Source organism: Cannabis sativa, chromosome X, assembly GCF_029168945.1.
Source record: "Cannabis sativa cultivar Pink pepper isolate KNU-18-1 chromosome X, ASM2916894v1, whole genome shotgun sequence".
Classification (NCBI taxonomy): Eukaryota; Viridiplantae; Streptophyta; class Magnoliopsida; order Rosales; family Cannabaceae; genus Cannabis; species Cannabis sativa.
The window spans coordinates 79,180,903-79,201,196 of record NC_083610.1 but is presented as its reverse complement, the minus strand read 5'-3'; the positions used below and the strand labels follow the sequence as shown (position 1 = coordinate 79,201,196).

At 30.3% G+C, this 20,294-nt stretch overlaps 2 protein-coding genes across 2 annotated transcripts; one reads left to right on the top strand and one right to left on the bottom strand.

Moving 5' to 3' along the window:
- The first annotated feature begins 6,739 nt into the window (after positions 1 to 6,739).
- LOC115698967 (synaptotagmin-4) lies at positions 6,740 to 10,807 on the top strand. Its single transcript, XM_061105270.1, has 13 exons — positions 6,740 to 7,331; positions 7,403 to 7,511; positions 7,598 to 7,644; positions 7,723 to 7,843; positions 7,991 to 8,118; positions 8,218 to 8,319; positions 8,447 to 8,521; positions 8,612 to 8,691; positions 8,768 to 8,918; positions 9,255 to 9,485; positions 9,560 to 9,826; positions 9,920 to 10,033; positions 10,481 to 10,807. The coding sequence occupies exons 1-13, from the start codon at positions 7,227 to 7,229 to the stop codon at positions 10,625 to 10,627; spliced, it is 1,677 nt and encodes a 558-aa protein (XP_060961253.1). The 5' UTR covers positions 6,740 to 7,226; the 3' UTR covers positions 10,628 to 10,807.
- Positions 10,808 to 15,312: 4,505 nt separating this feature from the next.
- Positions 15,313 to 19,123, bottom strand: LOC115698977 (bifunctional purple acid phosphatase 26). Its single transcript, XM_030626194.2, has 9 exons — positions 18,831 to 19,123; positions 18,525 to 18,725; positions 18,317 to 18,428; positions 17,975 to 18,201; positions 17,523 to 17,661; positions 17,099 to 17,319; positions 16,602 to 16,723; positions 16,319 to 16,480; positions 15,313 to 15,753 (listed from the first exon to the last, which is right to left on the bottom strand). Exons 1-9 carry the CDS (start codon positions 19,002 to 19,004, stop codon positions 15,693 to 15,695), a joined length of 1,419 nt encoding a protein of 472 aa, XP_030482054.2. The 5' UTR covers positions 19,005 to 19,123; the 3' UTR covers positions 15,313 to 15,692.
- Positions 19,124 to 20,294: the final 1,171 nt, after the last annotated feature.

Below are 20,294 nucleotides of genomic sequence, written 5' to 3'. Positions count from 1 at the left end.
TAGATGCTCATTCGTAGTCATTAGGCCATAATAGTATCATAAAAATATGCCTATATACCACCTTATGTTTATCATAATTAAAAGGCTTAATTAAATGCATACATATATTTATATATATTAGTATTTTACATTTTTATGAAAAAGATATGAATAGTAGGTAGCTCATGTTCGTGGAGGTTATTATAATGCAGCTTGTTTGGCATAATTAGGTGATATGCTGCTTTTCCTTTATTCCAAATAAATATGCTACAGATTTATATTCTAAATGACGAATAAAATAAAAGATTTATATTCTCATATATAATTATACTCATTATAAATATATAAAAACAATAAATTGTTATGAAATACATATATGGATATTCAATTTATTTTTTTTATTAATTACTATTAATTATAATGACTATTTATCTTTTTATTAGTTTCTTAATTTATGACTTAGATATTTGTATATATAAAGAATCATCCCATTAAAATAAAGCACTGAAAAATTCTAATTTAATTTTTTTTCTCTTTTCATCATCTTCTTATCTATATTATATTATTTATAATAATTTTATAACACGTTATTAACCATTGTCTCCGGCCAAGGTAAATTTTATTTGTTAAAGTTCTTGAATTATTACAAAGTCATGATACATTAAATATATATTTACATATATAATTATTTGACTAAAATAATTTCAAGAACTCTTTTATTTTTTTCTTCTTTGTTATTTATCTATAGGGATATTGGCAGCTAAACTACCCTAACTTTTAGGTTTGTAACAGTTAACCACAAAAACTAAAATTTTGGCGGCATAACTCTCTGAACCCTGGTTCCGTTTTGCTCTGTACACCACCGTCCAAAAATCACAATTAAGTGCCACAATAGACTGTCCACGTGTACACCCTTGTACACGTGGCAAATTTTTAGTGGTCTACATCATTTTAATTTTAAAAAATAATTATAAATAATTAAAAAATTAAAAAAACCAATTTATAAAAATAAAAAAATCTTTTTTTATTCTCTTTTTTCTCTTTTTCTTTTTCTTTTTCTTTCTCTTTCTTCTCGACAGAACCCCCTACAACATCCGCACTACAAAAGCTGAGAAAATTTATTGCTCTCCAAACGACAACAAAACCTCATACACGATTATCATGAAAAGCATCTCCCACAACCTACTCGTACAAGGCAAGAACCCATACATTGGCTCATAGTACTCACACTCAAAACCAGTACTCACGCCCAACGCTGTCATATTCGGATTCTTGATCATCATGCCCATCGCCATTGTCGTTTCACTCACACAAGGGATAATAATGATCAAGAGAATCAGAAACAGCAAGCTTGTTTTTCTTGCCATTCTTTCTGGTCGGGGCATATGATGATCTAGTGAGATATAAAAGAAATTACAACTCTATCTAGCTAGCAAGCAAGAGATCATATAAACTAACATTTTTTTACTTTTGTTTATTCAAAGGAGAAGAACCCAATTGAGAATTCCGAGTCTTGATTCCGAAATCGCCTGGAGATTTCGGGGACTCGGATGGGAAAAGTACTGAAGAAGGTGGAAAAGGTGGTATTTGGATCTTGAGATATGACCTGAATAGGACCATTCATGTCTCATGTGCGCGGTTGAATCAGGGTAGGGTAATCTGGGCATTGAGTGGGGGGTTTGTCGATCTCGACGATGGTGATGGCGATTGCAGGTGGTTTCAGTGGTGATGGTGGTTTCAGGGGTGGTTTTAGGGGTTTTGGGGTTCTGATGGTAGTAATGGTAGAAGAAGAAGAAGAAGAAGGGTTAGGGGGGTTCTGTCGAGAAGAAGAAGAAGAAGAAGAAGAATGGAAGAAGAAGAAGGGTTAGGGGGATCTGTCGAGAAGAAAGAGAAAGAAAAAGAAAAAGAAAAAAATGAAAAATAAAAGATTTTTTTTTTATAAATTATTTTTTTATAATTTTTAAATTATTTATAACCATTTTTTAAAATTAAAATTACATGGACCACTAAAAATTTACCACGTGTACAAGAGTGTACACGTAGACAGTCTACCATGGCACTTAATTGTGATTTTTGGACAGAGGGGTACAGAGCAAAACGGAACCAGAGTTCAGAGAGTTATGCCGCCAAAATTTCAATTTTTGTGGTTAACTGTTATAAACTTAAAAGTTAGGGTAGTTTAGCCGCCAATATCCCTTATCTTTATATATTAAAAGTGTCTATCTAAAGGCATTTCTTGGTTTAACAGAATATACTTGAAAATAAAAGAATATTCTTGTTAAATTTAACAATTAAGTTTGATCTCCCGTTAACAAATAAACCCAATAATTAAACCCAAAAAATTAAACAATCTTTTAAATATTAATAATCTATTTTTAAATTAAAAAAATCATCTGTTGAACGATAAAACTTTAATAATAATAATAATAATTATTATTATTATTATAGGAATGGGTCAGTCAAAAAAAAAGGAAGAGAAAATTAAGGAGATATTTTCTCCACCTCCACCACTTTCACGATTAAGTGAATTTTATCAACAAAAAAAATAATAATAAAAAAATTTGGATATAAAAAGAGGGAGGGTGGGGAACGGTTGGAGAAAGGAGAAAAGGGTTTTGAAAAAATATCTTGGGCAATTGATACGTAAGAGTGAAACAGAGAAAAGAGACCTGAGAAAAGAGAGAAAAAAAAACTACATTATTCCAAGTGATTTTTCAAGCTTTACAAGGGTAAGCAAAGATCCATAAATGGATCTACCTCTCTTTCTTCTTTCTCTTTATTTTTGTTTAATGCAAATAGTCACTCCAATCTCCTTTGATTCACTAAACTTCAGAAAATAAGTTGATGTGATATATAATCAAAGGGAAAGGAAAAGACTAATATTTTTATGCTGCCAATTTTATTATTGATTTCTATCATTCTCTTCGATTCACTAGACTTCAGAAAATAAGTCAATATGTGATATATAATCGAAGAGAATAATATAAATCTTCATGATGTTATGTTGCCTAATTCATGATAAATCTTTATGAGTTTCCTTTGGTTCACTAGACTTCAGAAAATAAGTCAATATGTGGTATATAACCAAAGGGAAAAAATAAGAGATTCAAAATAATGCCGTCGAAATCATCACAGAGTGTGGGTTTCCTTAAAAAATATAATACTGATAATAAGAGCAAAATAAAAAATTCAGTTGAATACGTAAGTTAAAAGGAAAATATTGATTGATCTACCCTACCAAAATTACTCTTTGACGAAATAAAAATTGTCGGCGTGAATCTCTTTGTCATTAAGGATCGTATATATGTATATCGATTCTCATAAAAATCATGATTTATGTATATATGCATATACATAAAATAAAATAAAGAAGTGTAACTCTTTGGTGTCCAATGGCATGCTTACTTTAAAAAAATGAATATGTATTATATATGTTTAATTGTCAAATACATATCTATATATTGCATGTTCATGGCGTCAGTTATATATGTATATGTACCCATGGCATTTGCCAACGGGGACAACAATCACAAAAAGAAAAGAAAAATAAAAGAACAGGTGACTCACATATATTCAAGTGAATGTAAAATTTTGAATTAAATCCCAAAAGCCTCAAGAGAATCCTTCGGTGGATTGGGAAAAAGCATGTGCACTGATGCAAATTTACAAGTTATATATATATATATTACTGAATGTAATAAAAAAAGCAAAATAATATATATATGTCATATATAATTATATATATATATATGTCACTGCATTAATTAAGACCCATATACATACCTGTTCGACTTTGTGAGGAGCAGTCAAATCCAAATCATGCACTTTTATGTATCATGATATGAAGTCATAAATAAGAGAAAGAGGCTTACCCTGTAGACCAATTGACTATGTGATGATACGAAGGAAAAGTCTTGCTTGTTGTATGCTGACGAATTTTATAAGCTGCAAAATTATTAGGCAGAGTTACACATCAAGTTCCAATTATATAATTCGAATGAAAAAATTAAATTTGAATTATAAATATCTTAAATACTATCTTAAATTTTAAGTAGTCACTTAAATTTAAATCTGTGATAGTATCTAGCAAAAGATAATTTTTGTTCCTTAAATTTTGGAATAAACAATAAAAATATCAGCCAAATAATCTTTTTTATTTATAAAAGATAATAAAAAGATTTCAAGACTCAAATTTTATCACCAAAAAGTGGTAAAATTCTAAAGCCATATAAAATGGCATAAAATTCCAAATGAGCTCACCAAAATTAATCTTGGAATATTAAAGAGGTCATTCACCTCACCAAATTTCAAAGAGGTCTTTAACCTCATAAAAATCTCAAAAAAATGGTAATTTTACCTAAAAAAATTAAAAAGTGCACTAAAATCAAAGCCATAGCAAATTAAATGGCATTCCAAAAGAGAGGTCATTCACCTCATAAAAAAATTAAAATTCGGAACTACGTTTGACTTGATTCCTATAAAAGGATACGTAGGCAACTTAGTTGCTAAGACTAAGTGCAGTCACTGATACCGCAAAAATGGTATAAAACACAACTCTCAAGATTCCATAAAAGGTCCTACACCTAGGAATTTTTTCCAAATTTTCGAAATAGCAAAGGATTCCTGAAAGTGGCCATCTACCGGAATCCTTATATCCAAATTCTAAAATATCGTATTCTGAACTACAAGTGGCTTGATCCTTCACAAAGAAGGTATGTAGGCAGCTCGGTTAATTAAATTGACTGAGTTCAGCTGCAATTCCAAATTTACCCCAAATTTCCACCAAATTTATTTTAATTATTTAATGTCATTGTAATTGGAATCAAAGGGTATTTCCTTTAAATAAAAGGATTGTAATTAAGAGGTTATTCTTATAATCTTGGATGGGTCGAACTTAAATTAATAAACTCTTATGCTATAATTTTGGCATAGGTGAAATTGTGTTTTGCATTTATTTTAATATTCTAAATGTGAAATTTTTGTTTAACATCATCTTAGCCACATATCTCTCTAACAATATAGGGAGAATATTAATAATTTTTTTTTATTTATTTTTTAAAAAAAAAAATCTTTATTTTTTGATTCCGATGCATAATGTGATGTTATTCTTTTTAATTGCTTTATTAATTTCTTTTCTATTCTAATGTGAATAAATTTTTGGCAATAGAGAGTCATCAAATTAGTCCAAGTGTTTGCACTCCATAATCTATATATCTATCTATAATATAGGTCATTACTCTTTCTTTTAACCTATTAATTATACATGTATAATTATTAATTTTAATTGATGATAAAATTTAATTTTTCTATTTTTCTATCATATAAGGATAACTATTTTTTTTATTGTTATTATTTTTTTCACTATGATGTTTGTAGATATTTTTTTTTTACTAAATAATTATTAAATATTAAATAGATTAATTAAAAATATCTAAATCATATACCATTTAAATTTAAATTTGATTAGATTTAATTCTGTATCTACTTTCTCATTATTTGTAATTGTTCTAAATCTGATCGTGCAAACTCATATATTAAACACAATACTCCACCTTGAAACCGTTCTCTGTTTTTTTTCTTTCTTATTGGTTGGTGTTAATTCGCCCCGATGATTCAAGTGTCATGGTTTAGCAGAAATACTATTTTTATCTTTAATTTTTTCAAATACAAAGATATTTCAAATATAAATATTTAATTTTTTCAAGAAAAAAATTTGTAATCTTTAAAAATAAAATATATTTAAAATCTTAAAAAGACTAAAATCTTAAATGAAATTAGCAATACGTGGCTCGGCACGTACATTCACCTAGTATATTATATATGTGTGTATATATTCTTATTCTCATCTATTTATTCTTAAATTCATATATATATATTATGTGTTCTTATTATTTATTTATAATATATTTTATAGATTTTGTATCTATGATATGATAGAGAAAATATATATAAATTATGCATATATTTAGAAAATTATGTATTCTCGATGTAATCTTACATATATCTTGAAGATTATATAAATATGTCAAATAATTAACTGAAATATAATAAAAAGATGAGTATATATTCATATATATATTCTTACATTCTTTGATGACAATGAAAATTAATTTAATATCGATACATATTTGGGCAGATATAATATTTTATATTTGTAAAAAATATTGTATTTGTGTGAATACAATTAAAGAATTATTGAAGTGGTTATTATTGATACAATTTGATAGTGGGTTTTGAATACCCAAAAGAATTTTAAGAAAATTATATTGAAATATCAAAATATAAAAATAATATGTTAGTTTCTTTATCACGCATAAAATATGCAATAACAATATTCAATTTTATAGATAAACATATTACATATAATTATAAGTATATAACTATAGATCAAAAGAATACATTTGTTGATTCAAAGAGAAGAAGCTAAATGAATCAAAGAGAAAAATAAAAATAAAAGAGGTTTATTGATGATGAAAAATTTGATTACAGAATGTGTGCAGGCCCGGCCCTGGGCATAGGCGGGCTAGGCCTGTGCCTAGGGCCCACCCAGTCCAGGGGCCCAAATTTTTTTTTCTTCTTTTAAAATTATACATTTTTTCACTGATTTTGAAAAATACCACATTTTTTTCTAACATAAGGGCCAAAAAAAAAATTTTCTCCCTATGGCCCACTTTGTTTCAGGGCCAGCCCTGAATGTGTGCATATACTAACTGATCTAAGCTAACTAGAGTTAGCTAAACTCTAACCAAACCAACAGAATCAGGAGATTGATTCTAAATAACTTAACTAACATAACCAACACCTAAATCTGTTAGCATGTATGGAGCTTGTGGATGGTATTCTTTTTACTGTCAAATGATATTAATGAAAATGCGTTATAAGAAGTTTTCATTGGAAGGTTAACCTCATCAACCTCTTAGTTGTTTTGTGACTTGGTGATGAGTCTATCATAATAAAAAATAATTTGAAAGAAAAGAATATATAACTTTCTTTTCTTATGTGCAAAATCGGAATAATTAATTAATTAATTAATAATGTTAATGCTAAAATGCTTATTCTTTCTGGTATTGGTAAACTTGTCACATAACTAAGCCTTCCTACATCAATTTTCTAATATTCCATTCGATATGTGTATGTTATTACTTGGACAAAACAAAAATGACTCAACTCTATTTTCAGATTAACCAAACTCAATTGTCAATCACAGAACATAACAGAATTTCACAATTTTCCATTGCTTCTAAACGATGTCGTTTTTCACCGGTTTGATCATTGGCCTAGCCATCGGCCTTGTCTTAGTCATCGCCTACGCTCGAGCCCATAATGCTAGATCCATGCGTCGTTCTGATCTGGTACTCTAATTTATTTATATTTTTCCTTTGAATATTTGACCATAAAAAAAAAAAAAAAAAAAACAATGCAGGCAAAAACGGTGGCTGCTTTTGCAAGAATGACCGTGAAAGACTCAAAGGCAATCCTTGGACCTGAGTTTTACCCTCCATGGGTCGTTTTTACGCAGCGTCAAAAGTTGAGTTTCTATCCTTTTTTTTACACACTTATATAAAGTATTTGGCATATTAATATTGTTCAATTTTTTTTTCTTTTTTATTACAGTTGAATTGGCTGAATCAACACCTTAAAAAACTTTGGCCGTACATAAATGAGGTGATAATAATTAATATTAATTATGATCATTGTAAATGTAATTCAATTCATTTATTTGTTATTAATTGGGGTATATAGGCTACATCTGATCTCATAAGGAGCAATGTGGAACCAGTGCTTGAACAATATAGACCTGTTATTTTATCTTCACTCAAGTTCTCCAAATTGACCCTTGGTACAGTGGCTCCCCAGTTTACAGGTTTGTGTTTAATTATTAATAATGACCTGATAATAAGATTAGAGTAATATCTTATTGTAATTGGCTATATGAGATTCATTTTATATAATTGAAGCAAACTTTGAAACTTTTTAGTTGATACTCACAAAAGGGGTCAATATTGTTTAGGAGTTTCTATAGTTGAAGGTGAGAGTGAATGTAGAGGAGTGACTCTGGAATTGGAGATTCAGTGGGATGGTAATCCAAATATAGTACTCGATGTTAAGACCAGAGTTGGTGTTAAACTACCTATACAGGTACTAACTAAGTTGTTTGGTACTATAATTAAAAGATGTATATATTGACCACATTTTACTTGGGTTATTACTTATTTTTTTTAATCTCATTTGTCTTAGGTGAAAAATATTGGATTCACTGGTGTTTTCAGGTTAATCTTCAAACCTCTTGTTGATGATTTCCCTTGTTTTGGAGCTGTTTCTTTTTCCTTAAGAGAAAAGGTGACATTATAATTCATCTTATTGTCCTTTTATGGACATGTCCATAATGTGGTTGGAGTGAACTTTTTAATGAGACAAGAAAGAAATGGAGAATCAAATGTATGTACTTAATGCTCCTATTCTACAGAAAAATCTGGACTTTACACTTAAAGTTATTGGTGGTGATTTATCAACACTTCCGGGAATTTCTGATGCTATTGAGGTTTGATGAACATAATTGTTTATGTTTCAAAAAGTCTTAAAAAAGAAATACATAATAAAATAACTTACTTACGTTCATGGTTTCGTTTAGGAAACCATACGAGATGCTATTGAAGATTCTGTAGCATGGCCAGTGCGTAAAATTGTACCAATTATACCTGGGGATTACAGGTATGCAAAATTTACATATTTGTATTCAAGTCATATTCAGTCATTTTCTTTATGGTATGGTTTTGTTGTGTGACAGTGATCTAGAGTTGAAACCTGTTGGAAGATTAGAGGTGAAGCTTGTACAAGCCAAGGATCTGTCAAATAAAGACATGGTTGGGAAGTCTGATCCTTTTGCTGTGTTATTCATACGTCCACTTCGCGAAAAAACAAAAAGAAGCAAAACAATTGTGAGAAACATCTTCAAGGCCTTGTTTTGTTTTTGTTTTGAAAGCAAATTGGGAACTTTGTTAATTTGCTAATTCAGCTATTAAATAAGACTATAACTCAGTAGGAACATCTCTAAGACTCGTTCTGAAAAAGAACAAGACGCTATAACAAACCTATGAGTAACCGTGTTAGCAGATCGTTTAATTAAGAATAAGGAAACAAAAGAGGACGCCACTACTCCTGAATCTCAACCATCGTTTAGTCATAATACCAATTGCTTCAGCAATCATTAGGCCCTTTGTTTCTAGTTTTTCCCTTGTACTAAATTGTGCTCTTCATAATTGTACATTTGACAGAATAACCAACTGAATCCAATTTGGAATGAGCATTTCGAGTTCATAGTTGAGGATTCATCTACTCAGCACTTGACAATAAGGATATTCGATGATGAAGGTATTCAGACCTCTGAACTCATTGGGTGTTCTCAAACTCCTTTGAAGGACCTCGAGCCGGGTAAAGTGAAGAATATTTGGTTAAAATTGGTGAAGGATTTAGAGGTCCAGAGAGATACAAAGTACAGGGGTGAGGTAAGATTAAGAATGTTAATATTATGAGTTAAAATTCATTCTTTCTTTCAATGAAATAACAATGTTTTCTTCAGGTGCAATTGGAACTCTTGTACTGTCCTTTTGGCACAGAGAGTAACATTAAAAATCCTTTCAATCCTGACTATGCATTGACTAGTCTAGAGAAAGCCTTTAAGAGTGGAATAGCTACTCAGAATCAGAAGAAGGATGTGATTGTAAGAGGTGTACTTTCTGTGACTGTGATATCAGCTGAAGATTTACCCATAATGGATTTGTTGGGAAAAGCCGATCCTTATGTTATTCTCACAATGAAAAAGTCCGGTACAAAAGTCAAAACTAGGGTGAGATTTTTTCAGTGTTGGTTTGTATATACAAAGCTCATCTGTAATAAATTGTATGTTTTTCTCATTTTTCTTTTTTCTTTCTTTCATTAGGTTCTTAATGAAAATTTGAATCCAATATGGAATCAAACATTTGACTTTGTGGTTGAGGATGCATTGCATGAAATGTTGATTTTGGAAGTTTGGGACCATGACACTTTTGTAAAGGTATCATTATTCTTCCCTTTGTGTTTCATTTATTCATATCAACAAATTACTTCTTTATATATTCCAAAACTTTTAATTGGTTTTAAATTAACTTTATTTTAAAATGATGCCAAAAAATGACACTTAATTTCATTTGTCTCCACCTGAAAATATTGTGCTACTATCCCACTCGAAAATCTAAGGCAGTCATCTTGGCCTAAACATAATGGCAATTGGCAAAAGTATAATTTGATTTGCAGATTTGATTATCTACCAATTAACCTTTATATTTAATAATGTTTGTGAGTTCTTATACAACTTTCGTTCAAGAAAAATATATTTTTCATCATATCTTGTTTATTTCATATTGTAAGCATTTAATGGTTTTTTTTTATTATTCCAATCCAAGTTACTTTCCATCACATGTGTTAATTTTTCAGAATAATTTTTGCAAAAAAAAAAAAACAGGAAAAAATAGGAAGAGTGATCATGACACTTACGATGGCTCTATTGGAAGGAGAATTTCAGGACAGTTTTCCGTTAGAGAATGCGAAATCTGGAAGACTCAATTTGCACTTTAAGTGGACTCCTCAGCCAATATTCCGAGACAAATAATTGAGGAAATTAAAACAATGTGTATATATATGATAATATAAAACAATATCAATAAAAATAAATTATTAGTTTTCTGGAAAAAGGTAATTAATTTTAAATTTAAAAGAAAAAATGAAAGAAGAGCATGTATCATTACTAAGTGCCAACCAATTTGGTACAAAGAGAATGCGCTTTTCCTTAGAAGTTGGAACCCTTTTTCTATTCTTCGTACCTTCTAAATGGTAAAATGAACGGATATTAATTTGCAGCAAAATTCTTTTAATATTTATAACTGTCACATATAAAATCTCAATTAAAAAAAGTGACGGTAAAACTCCCTTTCGTTACCATTTTATTGCACTCAGCTCCTATTCTGTTGTTAATGCCATCTAAATCCGTTAAATGCAACTAAGAAACAAATAGACATTTTATTAAGCTACATGTTATCAAATTACTAAATTAATCAAAAAAAAATAAATTGGGAATAATATAGTTACTTTTATATATAAAAAAAAGTATGATTTAACAAAATAATTAAACAAATTACAAAATTGAAAAAAAAAATCTAAATCTTAAAAATTTTCCAATTGATTTTCATCGATTCAAATCTCTATCGTATTCTTGTCTCGTGTTTTCAAGAACAGGAAGGTCTTTACTCGAATCTGCAACCAGGTTTGAGTAATGCTTGACGAGTACTTGTCCACACAAAGTCTTGCAAGCACCACTATAAAATTCAGCTTTAGAGGTAGTTTTGAAGGGTTTTCAGCGTCAGTTTTGGTAAAATTCGTTGTCGACATTGTTCCAGGCAAAGATATAAGGGTAAAAACAATCGACGACATAGGGGCCTTATGGCGTCAGTTATTATGAAATAACTGACGCTACAAGGCTCCTATGACGTCTATTATTGTATAATAACCGACGTCATAGGGCCCTATGGAGTCAGTTATTATGAAATAACCAAGCCATAGGATCTTTCTATGTTTTTCTTTCAGCTTTACAATTTTGTGTTTTAGTATAATTTTTTATATATATATTATTTTATTATTAATATAATTAAATCAAGTATAAAGTATATATAATAAGCATAAATAAAAATTAAATTGAAAAGTTAAATAAATATACATTTACGTTGGGTATTGATTTGAGATGGTGCAAATTTTACTTCGAGTATGTGATGGAGTGCAGAAAGTGAGGTGAGTGAAGAGCACTTAGTAGTTTTTGAATGGCATAATTTTCTCATTTGTTAACTAATTTAGCAATGTAATCACTTATTTTTTATATGATTTTTCAAGATTAATAAAATGAAACAATAATTTAGGGACCCGAATAAATGGAAAAAATCAAAGGAAGGGCTAAACTTTACATGATTTTTTTTTAAAACTTTGAACATTAATAGCTTTTGATCCGGTTGCCCGCTTGAGGTGATTTTTTTTTTAACTTGGGTATTTTTTTCACGTTTTACGCATCGCAAATGCCTACGGTAGTTTGGCCAACTATTTTGTCCAAAAAATGCACTTTTGTATACTAAATCATGTTATGCACCCCTTTCACCCAATTTTTTGTGTTTTATTTTGCTATTTTACTTAAAATAAATTAATAGAATTCTTATGTTAAGTATTAGAATCAATATTTATGATGTATTTGTTAATTCTACTACAATGAAATATACAATACTAATTTCCTTTTATATCTCTTCTAATATGTAAATAGAACCATAATAGCTAATTTATACAAAAATTGTGTTTTGGTATATTGGTAAAGATTTATCATTATCTTTTCGGTCAAAAGTTTAAATCCCAATAGACCTTTTGTTGTATTTCTTTTTTTTAGCTTACTATATCTATCCTTAGCACTCAACAATATATATCTTATGTATTACATCAATATTATTCTAAAATTACTCTAAGTATTTAAGGATTCAATAAATATATATAAAAAAAATATTCTTATAAAAGTAGGTTAAAGAAAATATACCTTATATCAAAAATCATGTACTTGACTTCCGATAAAGTCACTTCCGATAAAATCTTAACAACCAAGTTTAAGAGAAATTAAAATCAAATAATTTTATCCTAATTCTACCGAAATTTCGGCAGGACAACAGCTATAATTGAACGTTTCCAAAAAAAAATCAAACATATTAATAACAACAAAACACAATTCAAAACAATATAAAATAATCACAACAACATTTAGCAATATAAAAATTTACCACCCATCTGACGGCAGTAATGTATTCGCAAAACCTACTTCTCTATGGATGAATATTTATGATATTCAAACTCATCTAACATGCATATTATTTCACCCATCAATTCGGCCGCAGTACAATATATTGCAGAACTTACTTAACTACGGATGTATATTTAAGATATTCAAACTCTACTAAGCATTCATAATTAATTAATAATAAAAGTTAGTAAATGTATACCTTGAGCTAGCTAGAAACTGATCGACATTAAATAAGTCGGATCCTTGTAAATTGACCTCACAACCTGCAACATAAAGAAATACTACAAAATTATAAATTTCTTTCTTTAGCTACTTACTAATTATATAATTTATGAGTAACTAGTTACTATCTAGTTAATTTATTACTAACTAAACTAGTTAGTAATAAAAATATAAGAATATGAATAAAAATTAGTAACTTGCTAAGTAGTTGTAACTAACTATTTACTAGCTACTAAAAAAATAAAAATACATGAACAAAATTGAAAATAGAAAAACATTGATAAAAAATAGAGTTAATTTCTAAACTTTTGTTTCTAAACTTTTGTTTTAATACTCTCCTATCTCATTTTCATTCACAATATTTAACAAAACTATTAGTTTAAAATATTCAATATATAAAATACTACTCTCATTCACAATATATATACACACAATACATATTCAATACAGCAAAAAATACATACATATATACTATTAAAGTTTAAATTTTTACCTTATCACCGCAATCTAACCACCAATGCTAACTAAAATTCGGCCACCATGCACAACCACAATAACACAATCTTAATAATATAGAAAAATCCTAAAAAAAATTTATAAAATAAAAAATAAACCAATGTATATTACTAAAATTAGTAGAAATTAGATTTATACCTTAATGGACGTTGAGATACAATATTTTCTCCACTAAAAACGGTGGCCGGAGATATAACCACCACAATCATTACCTCTACCTTCAATTTACCCTAGAAAATGAGGGAAAATGTGATCTTTTTAGGTATATAGTTTTAGGTATGAAAGATAGAAGATTTAGAAAGAAAAAAATGATCTAAAATGGTAAAAAAAAAAAATGGTGAATTGGGGGTGATTTTTTGTGGTGGTTGGCGAAGAGGGTTTATGGTTTCTCTAGTTTGGGGGTTTCTGGGTTCGCTGATCGAATGAGGAAGACAAAGGGCTAGGTAGGGCAGTAAACCCCTTTTGGCATCGGTTATTTCCAAATAACCGACGCCAAAAGAGGCACAAAATTCCCTTCAGTATATTTCCAACCCTATGTCGTCGGTTATTTAATACTAAGTTAAAAAAAGTGCCTCTAAAGGTTTATTTTGTAGTAGTGAATGGAAAGGTCCATGATGTTAGCGATTTGCAACTAACAAAGGTAACAAGATATCTCTATCCAATGTTAATTAATTAAGCAATACTAACGCGATATAATTCTCTTTAAATAAAACTCGTGAAAGTAGTGGAATCTCTCAATCTCATAATTTTCTTATGTTATGCAAGTAATTCTAAGTCTGATTTTAGACTACATGTTAAACCTAAAATCTCTATGCTAATTAATGGTGATCAAACATTAACAAGATGATAACACAAAACTACATAAACAAATAGCAAGAACAAATATGAGAATAATCTAAAAACTTTAATTCATAATCTAAAGAGTTTCATCAACACTCTAAAAAATAATATTTAATTCATAATGACAAACATAATCGCAATACTAATCATGTTCATAATTAAATAATTAAATAAAAGAATTAAGAAGAAGAATAAGAAAATGACTCTTGATGATGATTGCTTGGAATCTCTTCTCTCTTGCTCTTCAATATGTTCTCTCTTGCTCTTTAATATGTTTTCTGATCTAAAAGTTATTTTCTCTCTCTCTCTAGTCCCCAGCAGTCGAATTATATCATTCTTTTATTTGTAGGCTGAGAAAAGATAGAAAACATGACGTTTTAAAATTCAGATCTAAACTAAAAAAATTGCACCAGGCAACATGTCGCCTAGACCTTATGTTCAGGATATCGTTATCTTTTTTATCCACCACGTGCCAAAATAAACTCGCAAGGACGAAGCCGGAAGATAATTTTAGATGGGGCGAATAAGAAAAATTATTTTCTAATTGATATATTCATTTTTCTCGATCCTGCATAATTTTGATTTTAAAGCAGAAAAAATTTTCTTTTTATATATAAATATTACTTCACTTTGAACTTCCCAAAACTACCAGCCGCAATCATAGCCTGCATATCAATATTACTTCTCAACTTAACAAGTTCTTTAAAATTCAAGTTGAGATCATTACCAGGAAATAGCAGCCAGAGATCATCTTTCATATAGATAAACTTTTAAAAATGGAAATATCTTGGTTTAATAATGAAGGTTAACGTTTGGCAACCATCCCAAAAATAAAATTGTAATAATGGTTAAATAAAAGAATCTTATAATTCATTATTGAAAAAAAAAATTGAAAGTGTAGCAATATTAAACTATTCCAAAACTTTCATTATAGAGATCCAACAAGAGTTCAAAATTCAAGTAAAATGGCAACTACCATACATTTTTTGCTTTTCAATTATTTCAGATTTACAATTTAGTACAGTACAATCAATAGGTACAATATTAACAAACAGGGACACCTTTCACAAGCTGTACAACTATACGGAGCCAGGCATTGGAAAATTATCCATCAACTTAAATTGTTGATCTCTTTTTACGTCCACACCACATTCATGGTTGATTCATGCCAAAATTGCAGTTCAACTAAAAAAATCCTCAAGATTTTAAAAGAATAGCTAGAAAGCATATGCCCTGATCTGATAAATGTGCAAGTAATATCATCCACACATGCAATTCACTCCCCTTCAACCTTGGAATGATTCTTCTTCAGTCGCCTCCTCCTCAAGTTGCTTGCCCTGATTTAAAAGCCAAAATTTTAACGTTTTATGACCCATGAAACAGTAATTCTTATTAGTCATTGTAGAAATACATTTCAGTACTCCCCAATACTCAAGAATCAGAAGGTAGGTTAAAAACGATTTGAGTGATGAATGTTAGAACCCAGGATTAATAGGATGAGAGAGCATAGCAAATAAAAAGATATATGGGCTTTTGTATTAAGGGTAGTGTTCGGGAGGGAGTACAATAGTATATATAGGATACTAAGAAGAATTGGACTATTGGAGGGTTATGCAATGAATTGAGTATTCTCTAATTGCATCATGGAGAGCCTAGCCTCTCGAATGCCTAGGGTCCATTTTTACTGTAATTCTCTAGCTGCCATAGCAGATATAGTATACAAGTTTCACCTATTTTCATCTACTGAGTTGTTCACTTATTATTCCTTTGCTTTCCTATTATTCTGGTTTATTGAATTCACTGCTAAGGGGGAATCTGTTCATATCAATGAAACCAGGGATCAAAGTAGTTTTACATTGTGCAAGTATGAAAGAAGAAACATGATTTAGTTAGCACACTTACCAGTACTGATTGTGGAATATCACATCATCAGTTGGTACCTTTTTCCCATCATCATTTCGGTTCCAATGGTAGAATGCATGGGTTCTGTTCTTAATCTCTAATGTAGAATGACCATAACTGGCTTCACGAAATGCAGAATATTCTGGTTGTGGATCCCAAAACCTGTGATGAATTACAAGTAACAGAATAGAAAGATTACGTTGGGAGAGATATCATTTCCATTCATATAGAAATAAAACTGCTTGAAAACATTTTATGCAGTACAATTAGCATTTAGCACCACCTTCCAGCAAGACCCTCCTGATTTCCACCATCACCAACAGTTAAATACACTGGAGCTGACTTGTCCGGTACAGGGTAACGATCACCAGTTGATACATTGTAATAAATGTTTGAGATTCGATACTACAAATTAACAGTATTTAACTATAAGATAAAGCTACTGAAGCAAAATTTAAGGGAAATACACAAGAACAGGAAATAAGTAAAAGGTCAATCGATTTGGCAGGATGTATGTGATCATGTGATAAGGTTAGAATAACATTGTTGACTCTGCAAGACACTACGGAAAGTATCTAGTACATAAGCAAGTACAATTTTGGAACCGGGACATAAATGACAGGATTATGAAGAATTGTTCAGGTGTAAAAATGCAATGCAAAGCATGTCCAAACAATTAAACTCTGACTAGTGACCACCTTTGTGGACAGATGAATAATCTAATATTGAAGAGAGATAAAAAAGGAAAAAAAAGAGACACAAGAAGGCTAATCTCCATACCGATCTTTCATATGCATGAACATGGCCAGCAAAGATGAAATCCGCTTTTGACTGGACAAACCAGCTTTCAAAGACAGCCCGCATGCCTTCACCTTCCATATAATGGACCTGGTCACTATTGTAGAGGGGCACATGCATGACAACAATAAGCCAAGGTGTTTCGCTTCTATTCACCCTCTTTAGCTCTTCTCGCAGCCACATCCATTGAGGTGAGTACTTCACTGATGAAAAGATATTTTTACAGCAAATTTAGGAGTACAAATCTAGAATAATTTGACTGAAAACAATTAATTTGCAGAAATTAAGAGTAAAATACACAAGAAGGGTGCTACAGGGGAACAAAAGGAGAGAATTATGGAACAATGACTTGTAAACATTGGAATTAAACAAATGCTTAAACCAGATGTAGTATATAAAAAATTACCAAATGAAGAATAACTAGATAGGACAATGATGTGAGCAGATGCTCGTCGCACAGCGTACCAGAGAGGATTGCTACTATTAGAGGCCATATAAGGTGTATGAAATCTGTGTAAATATGATTTAAATGGAAAATCTTCCCCCTGAGTTCAAGATACTAGTGAGTAACAAAACAAAAAATGAAATAATTACATCAAAATAATATTTAAGCAGAAAATTAAGTTATAAAAGTTAGTTTACATTAATAATTAAAAGCATCCACAATACACAAATTATGAAAGAAAACTTGTGTCAAAACTATCATCCATTACCAGAGGCCTGCAAATAATGTACTAGAACAAAAACCATGGAACTGCATAATACACAGGGTTGAAATTCTTAACCTCAAATATGCATTAGAACAAGATTGAATCACATGATTGGTAAGATGCAAAAGTCATAGAAAGCTTTACTTACAATGTGTGGCATGTACTCTATTTCATGATTCCCTGCTGACCAAATCCATGGCTGATATGCAGCACTCCTCTCAATAAAGCGTCCCCACGAATCCCATCTAATACCAATGTTGTTATGTTCATATCTATCAGCATAAGAGAGATCACCAAGAAATAAGACAGTTTGTCCCCCACTCTGCATGTAATGCTCGAGAGTGGAAAAAGAATTATATGTTTGACCCAAATCACCTAAAAAATTTCCCAAAAACAATTGAAATCAGAAACTTTTGAGAACACATTTTCCCTAACTAACTAAACTTCCTACCAGTTCATCTGTTCAAAGAAACTAGATTAAGATCCTCACCAATAATCCCAAAAGTGTAGGGAGCATCAGGATCAATCTTTGGAGGAGTTACAAACCAAAATTCACGAGCAGCCTTATCCTCTCCGATCTTGTAATAGTATTTGGTGCCATACTAAAGAAAAAGCAAGCAAGAAAATCATCCTAGATATCTAAACTCCAAGAAATAGTGAATGCCCAGTAAATACATTGCAATAAACGGTCATCTTACCTCAAGGCCATCGATTAGGCAATGGTGAATGAATCCAGAAGAATAGTTATAAAAGGTATAGTTGGTGACCGTTCCCTGAGCACTAAAACCATTTTTCTGGTCCAATGTACCATAAAGTACTTGGCTTGAACCTACTCCATTTGGAGTAACCCATGAGATTATTACAGCCTTTCCATCATAATCCCCTTGAGTAATATGAACCTAACACCAATAAAAAAAAGGAAAAAAAATCATGTGGTAAACTTCAAATAGCAAATTCAATTCCGAAATAGAGAGAAGAATTGTTATAGGGTTCAAGATTGGTACTTGTTGAGGAGCATTATGGCCTTTTGGGACAGCAAAAACATCGTTGTGAAGCGGCATATCGGAAGATGGCCATTCGGAGCGAATATAAGTACTTGTTCTTCCGCCAATTCCAGTTCTGATAAAGCTTACCAAGGTGCAAATCAAAACAATGATTTCGTACTGGGATTGAAGCATTGTTCAAGGGAGAAAAATGATGAAGCCCTAATTGAAAAGAAAGTAGTGTCACTATTTCTATAATCTTCGCTGGTTTGTAATTTTGTAAAACTGTGGTCTTTCTTCCGTTGACCGTTATAAAACTAAATTTTATTGGTGGAAATGAATTTAAAAAGAATAAATAAAATGAAACGTGTCATTGTTCAAAACATGGTTGTTGTTTGTTATATGTGACTCTTGAGCAAAATGGAAAAAGATGTTTAATCTTTCACCTAAAGAAAACCAGTGTTTTTCAACACACACAAATAATAATAATAATAATAATAATATGAAAATGTTCAGATTTAAAGTTTTTTGATGGCTTAGTTAGAAAATATATGATTTAATTAGTAGGAACACCACTTTTGTTTTTGTCGATGAAGATAATTTTAATTCCTGGTATGAGATGTTATTTTTTCACTAGCATGTTGATTGTGTTTCATACGGTGATGTACTGTTAGAGAGTCTGCATTGCTAATGTGACAAAAGATAATAGAATATATAAGAGAAATAGTCTATTTTTTCTATGATTAATTAGTTTTAAGATGGAACTCTATTTATTTTATTCCAAATTCTAACATGGCAAAAACAAAAACAAAAAAATATTTAGTGACTATCCGACCAAAAAAAAAAAAACAAGAACTAAAAAAAAATAGCCACCAAAAATCTAAAAAAACTAATCAAAAAAAAGAATGCCACAAAAAATTCAAAATTATCGATCCAAAAAGTAAAGCAAAAGAGTCACTTGTGATTAGGAATAGTGAGCCATAAAAAGAGCCACTTATAATCGAGTTGTCTAAAATGGAGAACATATAAAATAGTCATCATCTTGACCTTCTATAGTCAATTAGTTTTGAAATAAAATCTCATTTATCTTATTTCAAATTCTAACATGTACTTCATTAGAAAAATAAAAAAACACCTTATATTAGTCGACTTCATTGCCAAAATAATGTAGTGTAAGACACTACGTGTCATTGTGTCACAGACTCACAAATAATACAAAAATGTATGTTTTGTCTCACATTATTTCTGTAGAAGTGATTGTGAGATTTATATTACACGTACTAAGCCTCAATCTCATCATAAAGTTTTATGGCGATTTCTATGGTGCTGGAGTTAGGGTCTAAGTTTGTTATTGTGGAGAGTGACTCAAAACTAGTAATCAATGCTCTCAATGGGAAGGCGTCCCACTGGGCCATTGAGAACTATGTCTCATTTTGTCTGAAGTCCTCTCCCTCTTTTGTGAGTTGTAACTTTATAAATATTAGT